General features: G+C 36.7%; 1 protein-coding gene across 1 annotated transcript in view; it reads right to left on the bottom strand.

Moving 5' to 3' along the window:
- Positions 1 to 20,224, bottom strand: part of MADD (MAP kinase activating death domain) — an 84,808-nt gene that overhangs the window by 34,268 nt on the left and 30,316 nt on the right. The window contains exons 16-21 of the mRNA XM_015818657.2: positions 17,584 to 17,643; positions 17,037 to 17,139; positions 13,496 to 13,682; positions 11,098 to 11,248; positions 6,697 to 6,903; positions 4,472 to 4,525 (exon numbers count right to left, since the gene is read on the bottom strand). Coding sequence (XP_015674143.1) covers positions 4,472 to 4,525; positions 6,697 to 6,903; positions 11,098 to 11,248; positions 13,496 to 13,682; positions 17,037 to 17,139; positions 17,584 to 17,643 — 762 coding nt within the window. The remainder of the gene's footprint in view (positions 1 to 4,471; positions 4,526 to 6,696; positions 6,904 to 11,097; positions 11,249 to 13,495; positions 13,683 to 17,036; positions 17,140 to 17,583; positions 17,644 to 20,224) is intronic.

The following is a 20,224-nucleotide window of genomic DNA, read 5'->3' as shown; positions in this document are numbered from 1 at the left end:
ATAAAACAGTAAGAGTGTACGTATCAGCAATTGACATGACATGCACTGATTATCCCATTCTCTTTATAAATAATATAGAAGCCGAAGAGATGCATGCAGTTCACCTTTTTAAAAACTCTTTTTCTGATGAAATGTTAGAAAATGGATGAAAGGAGAGACAGAATTGGGAAGGGTTTGGAAAACACTGTGCAATGGGAGTAAGGAGGCAGGAGAAAAATATATTACAGACTACAAAGGTTCACCATTAAGAGTTCAGAAGGGGGAAGAGACTGAGCACAATGCTTCTGCCATAGCCATATCTGCCAACTGTTCCATAACAGGGACACATGACCAGCATTTGGAGGGTTTTTTTCTTTGAATTACAGGACAAATACATGAAATGTCATCTGGCGACACTAGGTGCACAATCAAGAAATACCTTGCATACCACTAAATAGTGTGAGTTGGGAATTAAAAGTGTGAGTGGAGTTATACCAGATACCTACTAGTAACAGGAGAGAGAGAGAGAAGAGAGAGAGAGAGAGAAATAGGGAACAATGTGAAATACAAACAATAGCTAATATGTTCTTGAATAGAAGGGACCTTAGTATAGATTTCTAGGATGATCTATTATTCAAAAACAGTATCTATGATTCAAAAATAGTAAACTACAGCAAAGATATTTAGTTAGTCCAAAAATGCTATGTAGTTGTACATACTCCCAGGAGATTTCATCAAAATGCTTTGAATTGAATACATTTTAAAGCACTCAAAAAGCAATTGACAGAAGTTTATAAATGTTCGCTTCAGTGATTAAAAATATATTTCCAAGCATGGTTGCCAATAGATGTGTCTAGTTGTTTTATAGGAAATTAAGGAAAACCCACATGACCTACTTTCAGATAATTATACTCTTGACTGACATGCGTTTTGCAGCAATTTTTTAAAAATTACTTAATCATTCAAAAATAATCTTGTTTGTAAAAAGAAGACTAAACATGAACTGATTAATTTATAGAATAGTTGATAAATTACTAATGATAGAAAATGTAGATTTCTAATCATAATGAAATCATTTGACCAGTGGGGTACTTGCTGTCCATAATACTGCTGGAAATGAAAGGCTATGAGCAGAGAATTTATTTGTAAATTATTTAAAATATATATTACCACTTGTGCTTCAATTAATTGTATGTACATTTGTGCATTGTGCACACACGTAACAAAACTAAAACATCTTTAAGCCCTTGGTTAACCAAAGGTAAACACCAACTGGAGAACAAGTTTTAATTAAAGTAAATTGAATTCTATTTGATTAGGATGATCATATTTTGAAATATTTATTCACAGAAGGCAATAACGATTAACTTTAGAGAACAGAAGGAGACTTATATATTAGAAAAATCAAACAAGCAGTCCTAGATACATGTAGCTTAAAGTAAACCTTTCTAAGCTCAGTAATTTAACCATGAATATTCATCCAGAGAATACTGTATTATAGTGTTATATGAAAGCAGTATACAATATTTAAATTATGCAGTAATTTCTCTGCACACCAATGGCCCACTGAAAATTAATTTTTTTAGAACATGAGCCATTTCTATAAAGGTCAATTTTTGGCCTGTTTATTAGAGTAAGAAAAAAAAGCTCAACAGTCTTCATATTTCTTAATTTTCTTTTTAATATGTGGTTTTAAAAACAGGGTCAGAGAGATCAAATGTTTGCATCAGATGAATTAGCACAACTTTCAGATAGGAAGAACATAATTTAAGATCTCCTTGGAAGGAATATATTTAGAAAAACCTCAGAAACTATAATATATATATTTAATCCAGCTTTTTTTAGAGTCAAATGGATATTGTGATTAAATGCTACTGTTCAAACATGAATTTACAGGCTCTACATTGGTAGAATTTAGTAGTGATATTTTATTATTTTTTAGCTGGAGTTCCTAACATGAGAACTGATCAGTCTGTGAATACTTGTCTTGCTAGCAGCCAATGAATACTCACCTTCCTAGAAATATAGCTTCTTGGTTTCTCTTTATTTGTCAATATTATTTCTCTGTAATAATATGTTTCAATATTATTTCTAAATTTGTATTAAAATGGATGTAAAGCTAATATATTATACAACAAAAAGCCACCATCGCTTTCATTTACAAAATGTCTTTTTAGTGCCCCTGTGGGCCCTACAGTAACACTTAGAAAATGAAAACGATTAATTGATCTAGTACCAGGCTTTACTTCAAAGTCTGCTTTTTGGCTCAAAAAAAAAATAAAGCTGATGTATAATAGGGAGCATCAAGAGGGGAAAAACATAATTGATAGCAAGCATTCTCATAACTTATTTTATCCTCAAGTTTGGTCACTGAAATAGCCATTTGTGTGTTCTAAGCACAAAACAAAATATGCATATATTTGAAAATTTTCTTTCTGACTCAGAACAAAACATGGCTGTTTTGTACCTAAAGTTCATGTGATGGATGAATGCTATGCTCTCGCAATTTTCAACTAGGTAATGAAAAAGGGTCTATATGTATTCCTGTATTTCACACATACTGTCAATGCTTTTCAGACAGTATACAAGCAATGTCTAGATGTACAAAGTTGGTTTGGTTCACTTGTTACATATGTGCCTTTGTATAAGTTATGTCCTGTTGATGTTGAGCTTCAAAGTGTATTTAAGCATTCTACATCTGGGACTGTTGGTAAGCAAGGTCTACTGTTTTTGTTATAAGCTATGCTAAAATTCTGTTGATTCAACTATAGGAAGGATGATGTTCAGAAGCACCTCTCTAGCCGTTCTTATTGCCCACACAAGTTTGAAAAGAGCAAACCAGTCCAACAGACATCATATCCCCAAGCCATTTATGACCACAGAGGTTAATTACAAATTGTGCTNTCCAGATGGTTTCATCTAGCTATAAACAGCATAGGTGACAAGATGAAACACTGCTTGCAGACACTGAAGGTTAATGGTACAGATGTCAAACTGTAATTCCTAGTACTACCTTTTAACTACAGGTCCAAAAGAAGAATAAGAACCACTGTAATCTGGTCTCATAAGTTCCAATCCTGCAAGACAATCAAAAGGTTATAAAACCTAGTGGCATAAAAAGCTGCTAAGTGGTCCAGGAGATTTAGCAGGGCCAATTTTTGGGCACTCAGTCTCTAAAAGGTTCGCCATCACTGGTCTATGGTAATATGTATTTATAATAGGTTGCATTAAGCTCATATAATTCAAGCAACCCATGGTCAGTGGACTAGATGTGTTCTTCTTTGAAGTTTTGGTTCAGTTCCAGAGCCCATTTGTTTGCCATTGAAATTCAGCAGCAAATAACCCAGAAACCACTTTGAGTCAATTTAAAATGTTAGTTTCGTTTCTAAAGATGCATGTGTGTAATGCAGCAAAACTGTATATGAGAGTACTTTCGTGTCTTGTTCTACATTTATTTTGTTGAATCACTAATTTATTACATGTTATCAGATATCTCATCTTCTTGATGCTAGCTAAATCTACTTATTAAGTGTAGCTTTTGGTGCACAACAAACACCGAATGTAATTTTCAACCCCAAAAGACTAAATTTTCTGTAACTAACTAAACAGTGACATTATTTTCAAGATTTAACCAAAGCCTAATTTAATTAGTTAAATAGCATGGGCAAACTACATTATATTACAGATGCATACAGCAAAACATCAGTATTCTCTTTTATGCAATGTTGGCAGGAAAGGGCACTCTGCAGAAGAAGAAAACAGAGTATGTAATCTTTTCCTAACAATATATTTCCTCTTTAGTTACCCTCCCATTTTCTATAGACATCCGTGTCATACTTCTGTTCTTAATTGTTACTCAAAATCAATGGTGTGTATATGAATATTTATATATTTTATATTTGTGCATGCTTATAGATCTAGCTCATATCTAGAAATCATATCAGAAGATTGCAATTGGAGTTGGCCGTTTCCTAAACATGGTAATAAAGAACTAGAGTTTTAAAACAATATATAAGTCTTGTCTTCCATTAAAAGTTAATCGCAGTTGGTCATGTAATTCCCCACAGTTATTTTAACCTCAAAGTAACTGATGGAAAATCTATGGATAGATTATGGATTGGACCTTACAAAGGCCTATTGCTGAAGAAATAGGACAACAATCTCTCCACACAAGCATTATTTCAATGAAAATGTTGCAGCAGTTATAGCATGCCTTCATAACAGAGAAACCCATCAGAACCTTCTAAAAAATAAATTCAGTGGTAAGGAAGGATTTGAAACTCAGCCAGAAGAACTAAAGCATTTCTCTCTCTCCTCATATAGGAAAGGGCTCTTTGAGGTAACTCAACACTGTGTTTCTTTATGAAATGACCTCCTTGGTCTGTCCTATGGCTGATGTGGCATGGGTGCTCAATCAAAAGCTTAAGGAGTTGGCAGTTATGGGGAGGCTATGGGGAGTATTATGTTTCTGTCCTCTTATCATTTTCCTTACTCAGTTTTTCCAAAGCTTTTTGTTTTGTCACTTCCTGGTGCTTGTTCCACAATTCTACTCAAGATGCAATGCAAGCAGGAGAGAAAGACAGAAGACGTATCAGATGCTGATCAGAGGTGGAAATGGGAAAAACAAAAACAAAAGTAAGCCACCCAATCCTGCACTGCCAAAACAGAGATTAATGAAAATTGGCATGTGAAGAAATAATTCTTTTTCCGCTAGATCAGGAGCAGAGACCTCCATTATCTTAATAAAGAAATATTTTTTTAAAAAAAGAATCACATGCAATTTGCTGGCTCAGAAAAATAAAATAACTCTTGAGACTCACCCACCTGATGTCATCTGACTTCACAGAAATTACATATTACAAAAAGATTTTGGCTAGCTCTTTATGCTCAGTATTCAAATTATTTCTGTCTCCAAAATAATACTTCCAGTCAATACACTTTTTTCACACATATTTAGTCTGTTCAAATACTGCCCCATCCCCTCCCCCCAAATTTAACCAATTCACAGTATTCTCTCAGCAGCGTTAAAAAGGCTATTCTGAGAGAGATCTATATAGAAAGAGCAATATTTGTTTAGAATACAAGCATCTCAGAATTAGGTAAAAATTCAATCCACATGGCAAACAAAGAAAACAATTTTAGGTTTGCATTTCTGCACTGAAAAAAATGTCAGGTACTGGCTTAGTGGCATAATATCAAATCAGCTTGCTAGAAAACTAAGTTCAACATTTAACTTGAAAGCATAATTTATGGGAGGAAGTAGAAGCTAGGAAACCTATAAAGGGACCTATCTCTTACCAATCTCTTATATCTTACCAAAAAATAAAAATAAAAAGATTTGAACTAGTGGGTTGAATCTCTTATATCTTACCAAAAAATAAAAATAAAAAGATTCGAACTAGTGGGTTGAATTATTTTTTTTACTATTTTGCAATAAAAAGAGAATATGGGAAAACAAATAGAAGAAATTGATTTAGAAGTTACTGAAGGTTAAGAGAATGGGATTTCTGTGATGAAACAATGATAGAACAACCTGCAACTTCTGGAAAACCAAACCCATTCCTCCCTAGTTTACTTGGTAGAAGAACAACTAACATCAGTCTAAATGTGGCAATTGGTATTTGTATAGCTTTTACCAAAATGTAATAATTACTGTAATGGCTATTTTTATTAAATTATGTATTTAATAAATTACATTGAAAATGAACTCCCCCTTCACTAATTTGTCATGTATTGGCCAAACATAGAAGAGCTGTTCATATTTCCTTACTGTTATTTTTATTGTTTTATGTGCATATTGGTATAGGACTCATAATCATTCACCTCAAATTAGAACAGACAAATAGTTAATGAAAAAGTTACATAAACTAATTTGCAAAAAATATATAATCTTTCTATAGTGACCAGAGATTGAATAATCTGTTTCCTTTATACATAGATGGTTATTTCTGCTACAACCCTTCAAAACCTGATTTTTTTAAAATCCTGAATGGCAAAAAAAATTAAACATTAACCTAACAATTCAGCTAACAGAATGAATGAAGAGACAATCATTCAGAAAACTGGCTAGGTGTTTTTCTGCCTGGATAGTGCAATAATTCCAAACCTAATGCAATTATATTTCACAGAGTTCTATATGTCACTATATGTATTTTGGAACGATCGTTTGTTTCTCAGGAATATAAAAAAGGATAAAGCATTAAATGTAATTTTGCTGGGGGAAAAAGACAATAATAAAGGAATACCCATGAGTCCAAATACACATAACTGTGACCTATTTATAACATACATGCATAGCACTGACTTTCAAGAACTCCCAAGAACTCAGTGGGATTTACTTACAAATAAGTAAAATAATTTGTATTTATCTAAAAGTCAGTCAATCCTTTGTGTATGTACTTCCAGGAAACATCCCTTTGAAGGACAGCCAGCCAATTTGTTTATAGTAACTCAACTGGATGTAATTAAAGTCTGTGATGTCAGTATCATATAATAGTCTCCATTTTAAAAAAAGAAATTAACTCATCCACAATGTTGAGTTGATTCTTGTTCAAAATGGGAGAAGAAAATATATGACCAGTCTTTGCAAACTGCGTGAGAGTGAAGCGCATTACTAGAGCAATGAAGGGAATAATGTTTTAATGAGAAAGATGCAAGTAGATTCTAATGCCAATGCACAATCACTTTCCTGCATTCCACGTATATTAAAATACACACCAATAGAAGCTACAAAATTTTCCTCCTTTAAACTCCTTGTGTCAAACTCCCTTGGCCCTTTCCCTGAAAGGCCTGGTGCCCTTGGCATGAGCTGAGGTACTTGTAGTTGCACCTTGGGTTTCGGTTCCACCCTCCTGGCTAAAATAGGATCTTTGCCAACCGGAGTGATTGCTCCATCTATTGGGCTTCGCTTTCTTTTTTCAGGCTCTTTAAAAGAAAGGAATAGAGAGAGATAAGCAGCCAAAGAAAACCAAAAACAAGTAAATATGCCAACAACAATCAGAAGAGAGAATGAGAAGAAAGGAGAGAAGGGCTTGATAGATGGTGTTAATTCTTTACAATCATTAAAAATACCTTCACATCTAGACCTTATCATCAGTTAGAGAGAAGTTCACAAAATACTAATATATTGAAACGTGGTTATTTTAAGGATGGCCCCTTCTAACATAAATTTAGCTGACTACGAAATTGTGACTTGAGAACTATTTTAGTGTTTTTTTCCAGTTAGAGAAAATTTCCCCTATAACAAGTAACCTTATGTTGGCCCTACGGTGAAAAACTCTTGCCAAACTTAATGTATCTTCAGTATCAGGTCAAGAAATGTTATTTGCCAATACCGTTAAGCAAGTCAAGGAGGGTGTGTGGAGGTACACAAGAGGTTTGAAAAGCACCTGGGAGGTCGGTGCTGGTCAGGGAAGGAGAGGTGGCCCAAGTCATAGGAGCGCACAGGAGGCTGGCATGGGCCAGAAAGGATGTGCAGGAGTTTCTTCCTCCCTACCTTCCTTCCCTTCCCTTTCCAGCAGGCTGGTAAGTAGCCTAATGAGGGAGAGACGGATTGTGAGACTGTCTGGGAAACTGTCACAGATTGTTGAACATGAAGATCACATGATCGCAGCAGCAGCAGTCTACAGCACTGAAGCACCTACAACTTTCTCAAATTTCACTCAGCTATCATGGACCCTGGAATTTGGACACATTCTGAAAGTAAGCCCATTTGAGGCAACTAGGGTTGAAAATTGTTGCCTTATGATGCATTGTTTTGCCCAGTTGGTCATGACAATGATACTTTTAGTAGCACATAGATTCTAGTATATTGGAACTTACATGTTGTGTTACAATTAGATTAGATATCTTAAAATCATGGCTGGCTTGTATGCAGAAGAATACAATAATACTATACATCCATTGTTATGGAAGTCTATTTAAAGCAATGCCCTGTTATAGCATTCTTCCTTACCAATCAGACCCCTACTGATGGAAGTCTTGTTTCATATAATAAAAGAGATTTCTATATGCCAGTGTCAACTGCTTGCAGAAATAAGTGATGTTTAAATATGGGATGTCTGTTAACGCAAAAGGTAAACAGGAAATGTAAATATAGGTTTGTTTAATTCAGTCATTTTTATCCATTTCCAGCTTTTCAAATAAGTATGGAGCAGGCCTGAAAAAACCATCTGAAAACTGCATTTTTGCATCCAAGGATCTGGGAGTCCTCTAGGGCAGGGCTTTTCAACCTTTTCACCGATTGTACCACTTTTAGGATATGACAATATTCGAGTGCCACCACTCGCCTAGCAAGGTGTCAAAACCTTGATGATCCCCCCCAAAAAAGGAAAAAAGTGATAAAGTACAGGTAGTCCTTGACTTACAACAGTTCACTTAGTGACTTATGACCATTTTTCATAGTTATGACCGCTGCAGCATCCCCAGGGTCATGTGATTTATATTTGGATGCTTGGCAACTGATTCATATTTATGATGGTCACAGTGTCCCAGGGTCACGTGATCCCCTTTTGCAACCTTTTGACAAGCAAAATTAATGGCTGGGGGACGTGACCAGCTCAATGTTGCTCAGGTCGGGGGTGCCTGTGGGTGGACAGGCAGGGCTGTAGGGGGGTCCTGGGGTCTACGATGGAGGGGGATGGGACTGAGGTGGGCGCCAGGGAATGGTCTACCGGAGGAGCCTCGCCGTCACTCTTGGGCCATGCGGTGGACTCCCGGACAGTGGCGCAGGCTGCCCGGAGCCCTGGGCAGTAGAGGGCAAGTGTCCAGCCTGGCCCTCAAGCTCCCAGGGCACCAGGATCCCGCAGCGCAACCCACTCCAGCCCCACTTGCCCGAGGGGGCACCCAGCTGCACTTACCTCCTCCTCGAGGCTGCTGCTACTGCACTCACTCTCCTTGGCCATGTTGCTCATGGTGGGTGCAGGAGGGCAAAGTGCATAGGTCAGAAGGAGACCCACTCCTCTCCATGAGAGGAGACCCAGTTTTGTAACCAAAGCATCCTCAGTGATAGGATGGGAAACTACCAGGAAAGGCCAGGAGGAGGGGGCAAGGGGATGGCAAAAGGGCAGCAGAGCTGCTGGTGGCCAAGAGCTAAGGCAGGACTTCCCTCAGACCCTCCCTCCTTCCCATTCCAATCTCCTTCCTTCCTTCCTCCCTCCCTCCATCCCTCCCCTCCCTCCTTCCTTGCCTCCCTGTTCTCATTCCCATCTCCTTCCTTCTTTCCTTTTTCCCTCCCTCCCTCATTCCCTGCCTCCCTTTTTCTCATTCCCATCTTCTTTGTTCCTTCCTTCCTCCTTCCGTGGCTCACCTCCAGCCAATGGTGCCTTTCTTCATTCCTCATAGAGGGTGACCCCTCCCCCGCTGCATTTCTTCCCTGTTTTTTGCTGCCACCTCTGTGCACGCCCAGCAGAGATGGCTGCCACAAAGTTGTAGATCGGCTCCCGGCCGGCCTGTTTTATCTCCTTTCCTCTCTCCCCCCTCCTCATCCTTTTCTCTTCGGTTCAGCTCCAGCTGACTCCTCCTCTTCCCAAGGCTGCGTCTTTTTTTCTCTCCCTCTCCCGCCAAAACTGCCTCCTTTTATAGCCTCTCCTGTCTCTGCCCCCCTCCTCCTTTCTCTTCCGGGTGCGCCAGAAGTGCCGATCCTAAGGACTCTCTCATAGCAAGTCCTGTGCTGCACCGCTTTAGCTCGTTCCCTCCCCCCCGCTACACTTGGCTAGGCTGGGCAGGGTTGCGTACCACCTGCCAGGTGCCAATGTACCACTGGTGGTATGCGTACTACCGATTGAAAAGCCCTGCTCTAGGGTTACATGGCTGTTTTGAAGATTATCTCTTGCTCTGCTGGCAGTTCCACCTGGAAAAGCTTTTTAAGTAGCCAAACTAAGTCTTTTGCAGGATAAGATTGCTCTAATGCTTTTATTCTTCAATCAGACAATATGGTTGGCAAAGCACCCTTCCAAATGCATGCACAACTCTAACCCACAGTCTTTTGGGAACACATTATCTTGAATAAATCTCTAATCTCTGTAACTGCAGACCTGCTCTTGATGATGCCACCAATGTATACGCATAAATAAATAAATAAGCAAATGGTTATTCATTGTCTTTAACCAGACAAGGACTGGTTAAAGGCAATGAATAAAGACTTAACTAGAAAGTTAAATATGTTTTATTCCTATATTTCACATTGGAATTGATTCAATATAATAAATTCAATTCAATTGACTCAGAAAACCTCTGGTTTTCCTATCACCTCCCATCTCCCTGAAAGTAGCCAGACTACAGAGAAGAAACAACAAACTCCACCTGCTTTGTGATCATTTTCCCCTTGATCAATTCATGCAATGAGCCAGGTTGATGATGGAAGGAAGTATACTGCATTCGCTGCCTGTCTCTTATTCATAACAGTTTAATCCTTCCCCACTCTGCTTCATAAGTAATATAACTGAAACATACTTTTTTAAAACTTATTTTAGTGATAGTGATCATCTTAATGCTGATTTGCTAATAAAATGACTTAGTGGACCGGGCATTCCCAACAAAATAAATCAAAATGTCAATCAGGCAGTTCCATATAACTTAGTGCTTCCCAAAATGCTAAGTTCCTTCGTTTCGCAAAACCCCTTATCATAAAGACCTGATTTAAATGTCCCTGTTGTGATTGGGTAATAGGTTGGTATCATTACCAAAAGAAAAACCATTTTTACTCAACTTGGGGTAATTTACCTAGGTTTGAGAAGCATTAACTCAGATTAACTACAGCTGCACTTCACCTTTAATATCGCACCTCTTGAGTGAAAACCAGAAGTATGAAAGAGGAGAAACACCAACTTAGGGATCTAATAATATTTTTTGCAGAGGCCCCACTTCACTTCTTGAGGGAAGGATAATATCTGTTTGTTTTTGCCTGCCTGTTTCTCTCAAGTCATTCACACAAATATTTTTTAAACCAACAAAGCAAATAAATATTTTATAACTGATACATTTAATAATTAGGCACAATTGCTTTATAGCCTCTACTTATAAAGTCCATAAAATAATTGACTGGCAGGCTAGATTTAGTTCTGCCACAAAAGGCGTTTCACAGTATTTATGATACACTAATTTTTAGTATTGTCTTACCTTTGTTATAGTAATGAGTATGAACTATTTCTAGCAAGCCATACACACTTGCCATGCCTCCAAGTCCAGCATTTGCATATGACTGCTCAAGGCTTGATACTGTACATTTTAGTAAATCCAGCATTCCTTTGTAAACCTTTCGGTTAATCTCCTAAAACAAAAAGGCTCATCTGTAAGAATGCTTTGTTAATCAGAAGCCAATTCCACAGCCTTTCTAAGATATTATTTTAAAAAAAACCAGAATTTCCTTGCATTTTAATTCATTTTCTATAATTTAGTTATGCTGTCTGAAATTTAAAACAAAGAAAAGTATCATATATTATAAGTCCATTTAACTCAGTATTTTCTAAATTACTTAACAGCATCTCTGCAGGACACAATAAGCTCTTAGACTAGGCATTGTTTTATGATGTTTCCATCATCATCTTCATCTTCATCATCATTATTATTAGCATTTGGCATTGTTACATTAGCCAGGAAACTACAATGAATTGCAGAGTAATAGTCTGGCTGCCAAGGTACCAGCCCTGTTGTAGGAAACGGTTTTGTGCTTCCCATGGTGTGCCACAAGAGGGCAAGCTGGCTTCACACCAGAAAGAAAGACAAGTGGCTCTTACTGCAGCCTTTTCCAAGGCCCCTCCCTCCCCAGAGCCACCTCACAAATGGGTGCTGCAACCAGGAAGGATCAGAGGACAGGAATCTGATTACCTGCATGGAGTACCAGCTCATCTCCCCATCAAAGTGGTACGTATTTTATCTACTTGCATAGAACATGCTTTTGAATTGTTAGATGGACAAAAGCTGAGGTGAGTGACGGGAGCTCATCTCGACACGCAGTACTAGGACTCGAACCATCTCCATCATCATTAAGCCACTGAACCCCACACCTCTGATATTTCCATTCATTTCTCTTAAAAATGGATCCCTGAAAATGGTGCTGATGTTTATACATATTCTCTCACATCCATACATATGTACTGTATGTATGTGCACCCTCGGGCATGGCAGCTCACTGGGTGACTTTGGGCCAATCTCATTAGCCAAACCTATTTTCACAGATGGCTGATGGGGGAAAAACTGTCAAAAGTATTTCTGTCACCTTCAGCTCAGGGGATATAAATATCACAAATAAATATTTTTGACTTTTTGTTTTTCATATTGTTTAACATCTATAAGGAACCACTTGTAGAGTTTCGGGATGTCAAATGGCATCTAATTCTACTTCTTTCCATTTTCAGATCCCAAGGGTGAACCTTTAAGCCAGTGCTTGGACAGTTTTGGATTAGACATAAGAGAATACATTGAGACATAATTAAGGTAGAGACATTACTGACTGATGAATCTGAGAATCCTAGAGATGCATATTCACTTTTGATTGAATTATACTTTCACTAAAGCAACAGATTCTTAGTCTGAGTACTCAAGGATCCAGCAGGCCTCTGGAAATTTACCAGATCTTTTATGTTATGTTTACATTTAGCTTAACAATTCTGACTCTTCTCAATCATCCATATCCTAGTCATTGTCATATGCTTTATGTGGGACTGTCCGTAAACCTACTGAAATATATCTGCTACTATAAACCTGGAGCAAACCATGGGATATTTCCTTTAACTGTATCTTCCACTTGGACTTTAATGACTGATGAAAAAGATCTGTTATGAGAAGGAGGTATTTATGGTACTAGGGATGCTTTTATATGTCATAATATTATATTATAATATTCTGTTAGTGCAGGGGTGTCAAACTGGCAGCCCATGGGCCGGATGCGTCATGTGCAGGCCATGCCCACCCTGGCTCCGCAAAGGCAAAAAATGTCGCAATACGTCATGATACGTCATATGATGTGATCGAATTTGACACCCGTGCGTTAGTGACTGGGAATCTACAAAAGTTGGCAATAGAGAAACTATAGTAATAAATAATTTCTGAATGCAAATTAAGGTGCGTCAAACTAAATAATTGATTAATATTTTTTAATCCCTACTTCTAATACTGGCTTCTTAAACCCTTTGTGATATCACTGGGCGCTCTTCTGCCCATATGAATTTATCTGGGAAATAAACTCATTCAGAGAGCTCTGCCTCCATTTTCTACTGTCAGTTGGAAGTAGTATTTCTCAGTTAAACTGACCATATTGAAGTTCAGCTCTGAGGAAAAAAACATTTGACCAAGTACTACCTACATTTCATTAGAAGGTACTAATGCTTTTTCAGCAAGCAATTTCCTTCTTGATCTACAACATTTGATACATTACTTTGTATTATTTTATTCTTTATATTGTAAGGCTTGTAGCAGCAGTTTCCTTGTGAACGATCTTAAATAAGTTTCAGTACAGAAACTCACAGCAAAATTCATTCATGGATGGATGAGGGAAAAAAGTAAAAATAAAACTAACCACATCCTGGACAAGATCCTGTCGAGCATCCTCCTCTGACTGGATAGTGCGATTAAGCTTACTTAATACAAACATACGGAGTTGCTCACTTTCCAAGAGACGACGTACTTTCTTCATGTTTAACCAACCAATTCCTTGTCCATCTAGGACATTGTGCACCACCTCTTTCAAGAACTGCTGATTTTCACTATAAGGAGGCATATAGTAAAAAAAAAAGAATCAACGCAAAACTTCTACAGCTTTTCTATCACTATAATTATTAAAAGAAAGATCTTTTTTTATTTTTTATGTAAAATAGCATTCCGCACTATGCTTGGATTGCAAGACTTAAGAACTGAAAGCATATTATATATTATTTTGCTTTATGTAGCAACTTTAAGCAGCATTTTTTAAAAGAAAATAAACATATATTGTTTTTTGAAAAAAGAAAATGTTGCCTTAAATAAGTAGGAAGCAACTTTGGCGGTACAAAGACTCTTATGTCTGAGTCCTGGACTATAACATAGTCATATTCAGAGAAAATGGTAATTTGTTGGAAGAAGCCTATGCCTAATACAAAATGCAGCAGTATGTTTACTAATGAGAGCCAATAATATAACATTAGGCTTTGAGGGAAATATTCGGAAGCCGTTAACAAAAAGGATAGAAATCCTCAAGCCCTGGAAAGGAGCTAGTTATTAAGAAGAGACTCAGGCTGATTCATTTCTAACTCACTAAGATATAAGAGGAAGATAAGAAAAACAATCAGACTTTCAAGATTCTGCTAATATGTCAATGAAGTTTAGTTCTAGTTTTTTGTAGAATCTGTTCCCTTATCTGTACAATATTGAAGGGTTGACAATTAAGGTTCCATCTTTCTGGAACAGCCTATATCCAGAAATTCTTATTTCACGTTATGATGCTTAGGAAGGCATAGGATTTTCTGCCTGAGCAGGGTGTTGGACTACAAGACCTCCAAGGTTTCTTCCAACTCTGTTATTCTGTTAAGGTATCTAAGACTGATATTTTTTTGTATTACTTTTATTTTTAAGACTGCTCCCAGTCTTGCAGGGTGTATTTTATGATGTTGTGTTTTTAATATTTGAACTGTAAAATTGTAAGCTACAAGGAATATTGCTGCCATTCTCACTCCCTCATGTCCTACTATACTACATCATCACAGAGTGTTCCCGGGAGAGATAAGCTATGAATAGAGGCAATGTGTGCCAAGAAGATATACCCCCAGGAGAATCACCTAAGAAATAAAACTCAATCCAGCTGTAGAAAGCAGATGCTTATATCGGACAGCAGCAATACAGAAATATGTTGCATATGGATGATCACATTAGTGAAAACAGCAAAGCTATGATTTCATATTGTGCAGAAGGCAATATTAAACTATCCCTATATTTTACCAAGAAAGTCACATGGATAGACAATATAAAATGACTGACTAGATATTGTCATATAATCAGGCTCCTCAGGTTGGATAGCACTCAACGCTCTACTGAAGAACAGTTGAAGATCTTTCACAATACTAATGGTTTTTTTTAAACATGACTAGATTAAAGCCTTGAGGAAGTCTAGTTGCTGATGCTGCCATGCAGGAAAAGAAAATATAAAACTGCAAAGAAAGAATTAAAGTGTAATATGGAACATAAAAAGGATAAATATGTGAAAGCTCAACACAATGAAAGATGAGATTAAGCTGAATAATGAAATTTTCAGCCAACTGAAATAAATCGGATACTGGGCATTTTCAATCAAAAGATCACACTGCTTCACTAGTCAAGACGGGAAAAACAAAAAAGCAACAGCGTTGCTTTTATAGTCAAGAAGGATATGCAAAGATAAAACTCATGTCAATGTAGTTAATGATAGAATAATATCAATTAGACTTCATGGACAGCCCTTTAATTCGTTATACAAATTTGTGCTTGAACCACTGATGCAGAAGAACAGGAGGATGGCAAGGATTACAGTCAAGTTTAATCTGAAAATGGCAAAATTTGCAAGATATACTGCTTGTGTTTGGACATTAGAATGTTAAAATTGGAAATATTAAGTAGAGAAGTGTAGTTCAATTACATGGTCTAAGAAACAGAAATAAAGGAGGAGAATGACTTACAGGCTTCTGCCAATGTAGTGATTTTTTCACTGCTAACAGTCTTCTAACAACCACAACAATACCTGTGCATGTGGACATTACCAGGTAAAGTACACAAAATGCAAAACAATCATGGCATTGCTACAAGGAAATGGAAGAGCTGTAATGACAGTAAAGATGTGGTCAATAACTGTGAAACAATCACAAACTGTTCGTGCTGACATTCCAAGTCAAGCTAAAGTGGAAGAACAAAGCCAACCTGTTTGCACAATATTATACTCCCTACTTATAAAAACCTCTAATGCTAGAAGATGAAATCAGATCAGCATTCCAGTCATTACCAGGCCAAAGGCTTACAGAAAATTGTTTGAGTATGACAAGTAACAGAAAAAGAAACTGTCAAGCTTATAATCAAACTATGCTAGTTAATCTGGAGAACAATATATTGGCCAATAGATTAGAAGAGATCAGTCTGCATACCAATATCAAAGAGAGTTAACGGATTACGCAGACTATTGTACAATATTTCACATGCTAGAAAAATAATGCACATGACTACAAATTAAGAGCCCTTCACAGAACAGAATATGCTTGATATTCAAGCTGGTTTTATGAAAAGAATGAGGAAGTAGAGACATTGGTTCAGGTGTACACTGGATAACTGAGAAAACAAAAGAATATCCCTCCAAAAGGCAATGTGTGCTTTATTTCAGTAAAGAAACCAGCAACTAAGAAATATATTGCAGATTAGCACTCTGTAGGATAGCAAAGAATACTTAGATATCATGATGTATCTATTCCTACAAAAGTCAGAATCATGCAGATAATAGTTCTTCCAATAATATTCAAGGCCAGTGTAAGTTGTATTTTGAAGAAGCAGTATTTTGAACTTTGAGTTCAAAATGAGAAAGCTCATTTTGAGAACTTGAGAAAATCATGGATAGACAAGAAAACAAAAGATCACAAAATAAATCAACCCAGAGTTTTTATCAAGGTGCAAATGACCAGGCTGAAGGTTATCATATATGGACATATTATGAGAAGACCTAGCTCTTTTAAGTCTACAGTGCTAAGAAAGATAGAAAGAAAGAGAAAAAGAAGATGACCAGCAGCAAGATGGATAGACTTGATTACAATATGATGGGTAGACCACTAAGAAGATTCGAAATGCTGGCTAGGGACATACATTTGTCTGTCTGTGTGGCTATCTTGTGTGGCTTCTACGAGACAACGTAAACTTCTCAGTCTATAAGAATAACAAATAAATAAATAATTATGAATCAAGTGTTGTTGACAGAAAGTTAAAAGCAGACGATCCCATTCCTTTATTATTTTCTCTCTCTTCCAGGCAACAGACTTCAACAGAGAAGGCAGGTACAATAGTAGTTGCAGAAGCTTCAGAAATCAGGCAATGTAAAAGAAGCTACTTGCCAAGCTGTGCCTTAAATATTTTACCTGGAATTACTGGTTCGTCCTTGTGGTGAAGGAGATTCCCTTTTCACTGTTGGGCTGTGCTTTATAACAGAAGACTTCTGATCGACCAGTGCTCGCCTGTTTCCTGCATAAGTAAAGAGGCAGAACGAGAAAACATTTACTGAGAAAGACGTTTTAAGTCCATAAATGCTATTAATGAGACATACAGGAATTAACTAACATTCTATTTAAAAGGACGTACAAAAAAAAACTTGAAAAAGCAGCAGCATATTTTGTATTACTGCATCATACATCGGCAGAAAACAGTAATGGGAATGAGACAAAAGAGAAGATGGTAGTAAAAGCAGAAGGTGAAAAGCAGGAGAAGCTCAGCTGCTCTGCATGCATTTCTGCCACAAGAACCATCTTCGGATTCAACAACATATGGAAAAGCGTAATGTGATATGGGAATGTGATTAGTAGAGATCATACAATCTTGGTTATCAGTGGTAAAGTTGCCCAAAGACAGGCACAAAATGCTGACTGGGAATCGGTATGTCATGCACAACTCATGATGCAAAGGACCCACCTTCATTGCTTACTGGCCCAGCTTCAGTAATAATCTCCATTATAGTATTTAGCCCAAATACTGGGACACAAAATAAACAATTAGTAGTATACTAGTAAAATCACCACCATTTCTATATTAAATTAGTAGCTTCCCTCAGTGCTGTAAGAATAATCAAGAAGTGGGAGGTAAAACCAACTAAACAAAAGTATCAGTAGTCTTGGGAGGGCAAGAAGGCCATGACACTGTATCCCCTATCTCTTATTTAGCATTTGCACTGGTGCTGCTCCTGAACCAAGTCTCAGATTATCAATAATTAAAATAAAATAGTTGAATATCATCACTTTCACATAAAACTCCCTAAACAGTGTACTGTATTTCATTGCTGGAGCTATATATTTCCTAATCCCCCAACTCTTATCACAAAATTTCTAAGGCCCCTTGGGGGCCTTCTTGAAAGTTAAAAAACCATACAACTATCTCACATTTACAGTATAGACTTGCCCTTAAGCTGATTTTAAAGTTATTACAAATCTAGAAGATAACTCTGTGCTCCATTCAAAATTAAATATATATTTTTTTTCTGTTCCAAAAATGAAATTATTTTTCTTTAAGAAAATAAAGGAAGGTACATTAAAAACCAAATCTAAAAGAAATTGCTGGAAAGGATAATAAAATATTGAGAAATGGAATCTAATAAGATACTATACCTAGTGAACAAATCTACTGCAAAGTTTTCAAATACTTTATTTACCTGAAAGGAAGCATATTTTATTTCCACAAATAGTTTATTTCTAAAATGGGAGAATTATATTTGTTGAGAATTCAGCAAAGGAACAGAAGCACATAAATATTCTTCTGTCCAATATTCCAATGTTTTAAATTCAGGATTGTTTTCCTTTTAGTTAAATATGTTTTAAAAATTCAATATACATATATGTTAACTTTGCTACAATACCATCCATTACTATTATGACTCTTAAGAAAGATAGCTCTCATATCTACTCATCTACTCGTAAACTGAGGGATAGGCATTACTCATAAACTGCTAACTGCATTACTCATCTACTCATAAACTGCTATCTGTAGGCATTACTTCACCCTTTATCTCCCCCTGTGAAATACCCTGCTAATTCTTAAGCTTTTTTTAAAAAAAAAATCTAGTTACAAAGGGAGCAATTTAAAGTAAAGAGCTGGTTTTCAGCCACTTGCAATTTTTATTCCCTAAAATGCCTCTGGTTCAAACATCAACCATGTCTAAAATGAAGAGGAAAAAGGTGGAATTCATTGCTTTGTAAGAAGAGGGGGGGAGTTGCGGCAGGAGAACTAGAAGAGGAATGTTCTGAGGAGGAAGTAGGAAAGGCTACAGACATGAGGGAAGTGGGAGAAAGCAAGAAAGCATCTGACTACGTGCATGTACATTTGTGCAGGGTTGGTCAAAAAAGTCAAGATGGTGGTTATAATCACAAAACTGAAACCCTGCCCTTTTTGACATGCATGCATATATAAAAAAAGATGGGGGTTCTCTTTGCATGGTCACAACTGCCATCTTGACTTTCTGATATCCCCTGCAGAAGCCCTTGTATATGTGAGTGTGAGTCGGTGCCCAAGATAGATTGCATAGTTCCTGTGTGAGGGAGATGGCCGTTTCTAAATTTGATAAATAAATAAATAAATAAATACGGTATGCATTTTGAGTGGATGATCCAGAGAAAGAAAGCTGAGAGTTTGAAACTGATCTTAAACAAAGAGTCAATATTTAGATTGTGGGTTAGTTACTTTTAGCCTCGTAAACTTATATTTCTGTGAAACTGGCGTTTCATGATAAAGTTTTATCTGGCTATCTTATAAAAGGCCCATATTATTCTAATATTCACTCAAAAAAAAGCAGAAACCCTTATTTATATATTATTTATGAAAAAGGCAGAAGTACATGCAAAGAAACTGTCTATTCCAAAGGTTAAAAATATCATTGGTATAACATAGAACAAGAGATCACACTGAACAGGAATTGTCAAAAAATGATAAACTGCAGAAAATGAGACAAAAACATGAAAAGAAATGGAATCACCCATCACTGTTTTCTTCCAATGTGTGTTATTAATATTAGATTTAGCTAACAGAGAAATGTGAGCGATAAAAAAATATGCTCATTAGAATGTAAGCGGATGGAAACATTGTTAAGGTATCATGCAGAAACTTTAGAGTACTCACATTCCTTTTCAGTTACTATTTTATTTATTTAAAACATTTATATAGCCGTCCATCTTATATCAAACTCTGGGCAGCTCCCAATCATTTGGGGATGTATATTTTACATAAACACACACACCCAAGAAAGAAAGTTATGCTATCCAAAGCAAACTTTAAGGCAGCAACAGAAAACCAACTTTTGGCCTTTATCATTAAAAGGTCAAATGTTAGCAAGACATTATACCAACCTTTATCCATATCCCTTCCCACTTCCAGATTAAAGTAATCTTTACCGATGAAAATGGAGAAGGGGAAGAAATAAATAAAATCAACTTATTACAAAGAAAAAAAATATTTTTTCTAATCATATACAAGAACTGAAAAGACAAACAAAGCCTCCTTCTAGTTGAGCAACTAAAAAGTTCAAGTACAAAAAAATGATAAGGCTTAGGTTCATTGGTAAATTTGA

The sequence above is a fragment of the Protobothrops mucrosquamatus genome, unplaced genomic scaffold (assembly GCF_001527695.2).
Source record: "Protobothrops mucrosquamatus isolate PMUCROS unplaced genomic scaffold, P.Mucros_1.0 scaffold775, whole genome shotgun sequence".
Classification (NCBI taxonomy): domain Eukaryota; kingdom Metazoa; phylum Chordata; class Lepidosauria; order Squamata; family Viperidae; genus Protobothrops; species Protobothrops mucrosquamatus.
Note: the sequence above shows the minus strand (reverse complement) of the source record. Positions and strands in the feature narration are given on the sequence as shown.